Source organism: Lampetra planeri, chromosome 55 (assembly GCF_965212315.1).
Source record: "Lampetra planeri chromosome 55, kcLamPlan1.2.h2, whole genome shotgun sequence".
In the NCBI taxonomy this organism is placed as follows: Eukaryota; Metazoa; Chordata; class Hyperoartia; order Petromyzontiformes; family Petromyzontidae; genus Lampetra; species Lampetra planeri.
In genome coordinates, this window is record NC_136161.1 from 4,296,040 (window position 1) to 4,300,996 (window position 4,957).

Genomic DNA, 4,957 nt, shown 5'->3' on the forward strand with positions numbered 1-4,957 from the left:
AGCCTCAGTCTGCCTCTATGATCCCCTATTGAACCCTATGGGAGCCTCACTCTGGCCCTATGATCCCCTATTGAACCCTATGGGAGCCTCAGTCTGACCCTATGAATCCCCTATTGAACCCTATGGGAGTCTCAGTCTGACCCTATGAGCCCCTATTGAACCCTATGGGAGCCTCAATCTGCCTCTATGATCCCCTATTGAACCCTATGGGAGCCTTAGTCTGCCCCTATGAGCCCTGCAGTGAACCCTATAAGAGCCTCAGTCTGCCCCTATGATCCCCTATTGAACCCTATGGGAGCTTCAGTCTGGCCCTATGAGCCCTGCAGTGAAACCCAAGAATCCGAAAGTACACGTCCATCGCTGAGACGACCGCTTCACGCGCGATGGAGTCCGACTGGGAAGACATTCGCAGGCTCGCAGCGGACCTGAAGCGAGTTCAGCTGACGGACACCGCTCAAAGGTGAGCGATTAGCAACTGTGCGGTTTACACAAATTGCTTTTTAAAACTTTCAATATGTTATTACGATAACGGTTAAAATACGCTCGAGGCCTACTAGGCCGCAGCTAAGACCCCGCTGTTGTCTAGATATTTTCCCGGGAGAGGGTGCGTTTTCCGGGGCAACGGTCTAGGCGAGGGTCGGTGTCAATGTTACACCCCGTACGCTGCTGTGTTTTATGGTTATTTATTTAAAATTTTTATGATGTATAAGTTTGTGCTGCGTTTATGCTGCGTGTGCTACGAGACGCGTGCGCGTGCGTATGTTTTAAAATGTTTTGGCTGGTGACGTGTTTATGTTGGAAGCATATGCTGTGAGAATTAGGGTAATCGTGCTCCATTGAAACGCATGGGAAGCGATTGACACTAATCCTTTCGCGACCAATATCATCCACAGTAGAGGTTTTGTTGGGTTTAGATCGCGTAGATATACAACGTGTGTCGTTAAACCCGCCACCACCCGACACAGCCAATTAGTGAAGGCTTGTCACGTCAATATAACATACAAATTCGTTACTAGTACAGCACACCGGTGTGGCTAGGAGATGTTAACTACCTCGCTTGGTATACAGGAGGTCGTGGGTTCAGTCCCGATCCTCACGCCTGCTGCTGTATATTTGTAGTTTGCGTCTCTCTCTCATCATCATCACGGTGGCTAGGAGATGTTAACTACCTCGCCTGGTATACAGGAGGTCGTGTGTTTGATTCGGACCCTGACGCCTGCTGCTGTATATTTGTAGTTTGCGTCTCTCTCATCATCATCACGGTGGCTAGGAGATGTTAACTACCTCGCCTGGTATACAGGAGGTCGTGTGCTTGATTCGGACCCTGACGCCTGCTGCTGTATATTTGTAGTTTGCGTCTCTCTCTCTCTCTCATCATCATCACGGTGGCTCGGAGATGTTAACTACCTCGCCTGGTATACAGGAGGTTGTGGGTTCGATCCCAATAGCAATGGTAGTGCCTGCACCAGGCTGGGATGAGAAGATGGGGATTTTTGATCGCAGCTCCATCGGGGAGAGCGCAGGAACCCTTTGGATCACTTTGGCTGCTTTGTTTTTGTACCGGGTAACTTGCTCAGAGCAAGGCGACTTCATACTGAAGATTTCTCGGTGTTCGATCACCTTCATGAGAATGATCACGTCCCCCCTCCATTACAGACGGACAGACGACAGACGGAGACACAGGCGGACAGAGCTAATGCGTAAACTCTTTCAGCCTTCCATGAAACAGGTTTTTAGGGGATAAATCGCGTAAATATATAATTGTGTTGTTAAACCCACCCCCACCCAACACAGCCAATTAGTAAGGGGTGTGTCACGTAAACAGAACGTGCCAATTAGTTACTAGATCAGCACACCAGCGTGTTGTACTCGAATTGTAAACGTTGTAGTGGGTTTACTCTCCAATACACAACCGGTTAGTGCTGAACTAACAACTAATGGGCCACGTTTTGTTCACGTGACAAACCCCTTACTGATTGACTGTGTCAGGTTGTGGCGGGGCCTTGAACGACACATTTCTCTTGACGCGATCTCACCCAAAAAACATCTTATGAATGTACTACATCTTATAGAGCGAAGTGCTGAGGCGGCCTTTTTTAAGGTTACAAGTGATTTGCTCGAATTGTAAACCTTGTGGGTTTACTCTCCAACACACAGGTGAGTGCTGAACGAGTAACCAATCGGCACCTTTTGCTTGCGTGACAAACCCCTTACTGATTGGCCGCGTCGGATGGCGGCGGCGGCGGGTTTAGCGGCACATTTACATTTACGCGATCTAACCCAAAAAAACCTCCTGTGAATGTATTGCATCTTGTAAAGCGCAGTACCGAGACTGCCTTCGTCAAGGTCACAAGCGATTTGCTCACGGCTGCTGACTCTGGCGCTTTGTCCGCACTCGTTCTGCTTGATCCCAGTGCAGCCTTTGACACTTTTTCCATCGTTGTTGTGGCTGCTGTGTTGAGGCTGTCTGAGCGATGCGTTGTGGAGCTGGTGGGTCGGCTGCTGAAGGAGCGGCGGTTGATGCTGATTCATTCCCGCGATGGCAAAGACATCCTGACCCTGGATCAGCTGGAGAGGGAGATTATTGATGAGGTCCATGCTCACGGAGGTGGGAACACTGCCTACACGATAACCTCAAACCCAACAGCACAACTACAACGCCAGCTACCTAACCAGCAACTCCACCACCAACACCACAGCACCAAATTCCCCAACCATTCAATTGATTTAACGCCTAATCATCATCATCATCACCCCCTACAACAGCTCCACCAATACCAATGCCCGCCATTCACCACTAAGTGACGGCGACATCACCACGGCGCCTGTGCCAGGCCAGGTGTACTTTGAGGCCAAGTGTCGAAGGCTCGCTGACGGGATGTAACGGCACAGACCGAGGGAGTGCCGTGGGTTGACTGACTTTGAGATGACTGGCAGATGCACCACCTGTGCCCCCTACTGCACCAGCAACAGCACTACAAGCACCACCCACATCGCTATCATCGTCGTCACCAGTACCACCACCAATACGACCATCACAACCAGCGCTATCATAAACCACCAACACAGGCCATCATCACCATCATCCTCACCAGTACAGCTACCCGAACCTTTTGGGGACTCAACACATTAGTCAATAACACTGCGGCCTTGAAAGGAAAGCTCTATAATATTCAGCAGCCCTACTTCATCGCACATAACTAGAGAGGCCAGATGGTTAAACTGAACCTGTCCTGGGCCTCCCCTCAGTCGACTCAGCCTCAAATGAGTACCTGGTGCGGTGCGTAAACATCGCCGCTAGGGAGACAGAGGCGGTGCTGGCCACCCACCCATCCCCCTCGTGTGCCGTGCCGGCCTTTGTAGGTGCTGCTCGCGAACAGCACTTGCCCCAGCAGTCTGTTAAGGCTACACAGATGATCGTTGTCTTTTTTGTGTTCTGTGCTCACAGGCCGTGCGAACCTGCCTGACCTTCAGCAGGTGAGTGTCCATCTTCTCCTCACAAATGTAAACTTTGTGATGTGAGCGGAGTGGCTCACAGTTTAGAGACAATGAGCTGGCTATGCTTAGAACTCCTGAGTGAAGAACCTGGGATTTAAGTCACCCGTGATTATTAACCGGGTTCTCAAGGGTAGCGAGTTGTTCATTTAGGCCCAGTCGCCAGCAACTCACCGCCCCGGTGGCTAGGAGATGTTAAATACCTCGCCTGGTATGCAAGAGGTCGTGGGTTCGATCCCGACCCTGACGATGCCTGCTGCTGTATATTTGGAGTCTGTGTGTCTCTCGTCATCATCATCATGGTGGCTAGGAGATGTTGACTACCTCGCCTGGTATGCAGGAGGTCGTGGGTTCTATTCCGACCCTGACGAGGCCTGCTGCTGTATATTTGGAGTCTACGTCTCTCTCATCATCATCACGATGGCTAGGATATGTTAACTACCTCGCCTGGTACGCAGGAGGTCGTGGGTTCGATCCCGACCCTGACGATGCCTGCTGCTGTATATTTGGAGTCTGCTTGTCTCTCATCATCATCATCACGGTGGCTATGAGATGTTAACTACCTCGCCTGGTATGCAGGAGGTCGTGGGTTCGATCCCTACCCTGACACCCGCTGTATATTTTGAGCGGATCCTCCGGTGTTTCCCTCCACATTTAGAATCAATGTCACGCGCTCAGAGTATTTGGCTGCTGTAAATTTCAGCAGGAGTTCTCCTTCTGCTGCGTTTGTCTCACCTGATGACGGCCGCTTGTGTTGTGATCGAAACGTCGCGATCTATTAATTCTCTACCCACGTCACTTTACCGAAAGAACCAAAGAGTATGGATTCCTGCAGTCACGAAAGCTTCAAATCACGATTCTTTTAATTGAGCGTTTTTTCCGATCCCTTTTGCCGCGGCGTACGTGCACGGCATGACCTGTGCGTGTCTCTCCGCAGCTGCTCAACGTCGACGTGTGCCACATCGAGGCCAAGGCCGTGGACATGTGTCGCTCGGACAAGGAGTTGACGCTCATCCTGGGACAGATCTTACACAGGTGGGTGCCACAACCGCGCTCCACGCATCCCCGTGGCATCGCCCGGTGCCTCGATGATTTGAGCGCGAGGGCTGGCGACTACTGGTGACAGATGCGCCAGAGGTCGCAACCGGGTACCTGATACCCGTACCCTACCCGATACCCGGCTACCCGTACCCGGCCGGGTACGGGTACCCGTTTGCGACCCTGGTGCGGCCGGGTACGGGTAGACCGTGAGTCACTGGTGAGTCACCGTTTGTCACTCGTTTCCCAACGTCTTGTCTCTTCTCACAATTCAAGTTCCTAGAATCAACCCACCCGCGCCTGCAACATGGCTTCATCCCAGAGGTCGCAATCGGGTACTCGATACCCGTACCCTACCCGATACCTGGCCGGGTACGGGTAGCCGGGTATCGGGTAGGGTACGGGTACATTGGCAAAGTGGGGG

At 51.8% G+C, this 4,957-nt stretch overlaps 1 protein-coding gene across 1 annotated transcript; it reads left to right on the forward strand.

The window, feature by feature from the left end:
* The first annotated feature begins 309 nt into the window (after window positions 1-309).
* UFL1 (UFM1 specific ligase 1) lies at window positions 310-4,633 on the forward strand. Its single transcript, XM_078618000.1, has 4 exons — window positions 310-460; window positions 2,463-2,608; window positions 3,449-3,477; window positions 4,433-4,633. The coding sequence occupies exons 1-4, from the start codon at window positions 384-386 to the stop codon at window positions 4,616-4,618; spliced, it is 438 nt and encodes a 145-aa protein (XP_078474126.1). The 5' UTR covers window positions 310-383; the 3' UTR covers window positions 4,619-4,633.
* Window positions 4,634-4,957: the final 324 nt, after the last annotated feature.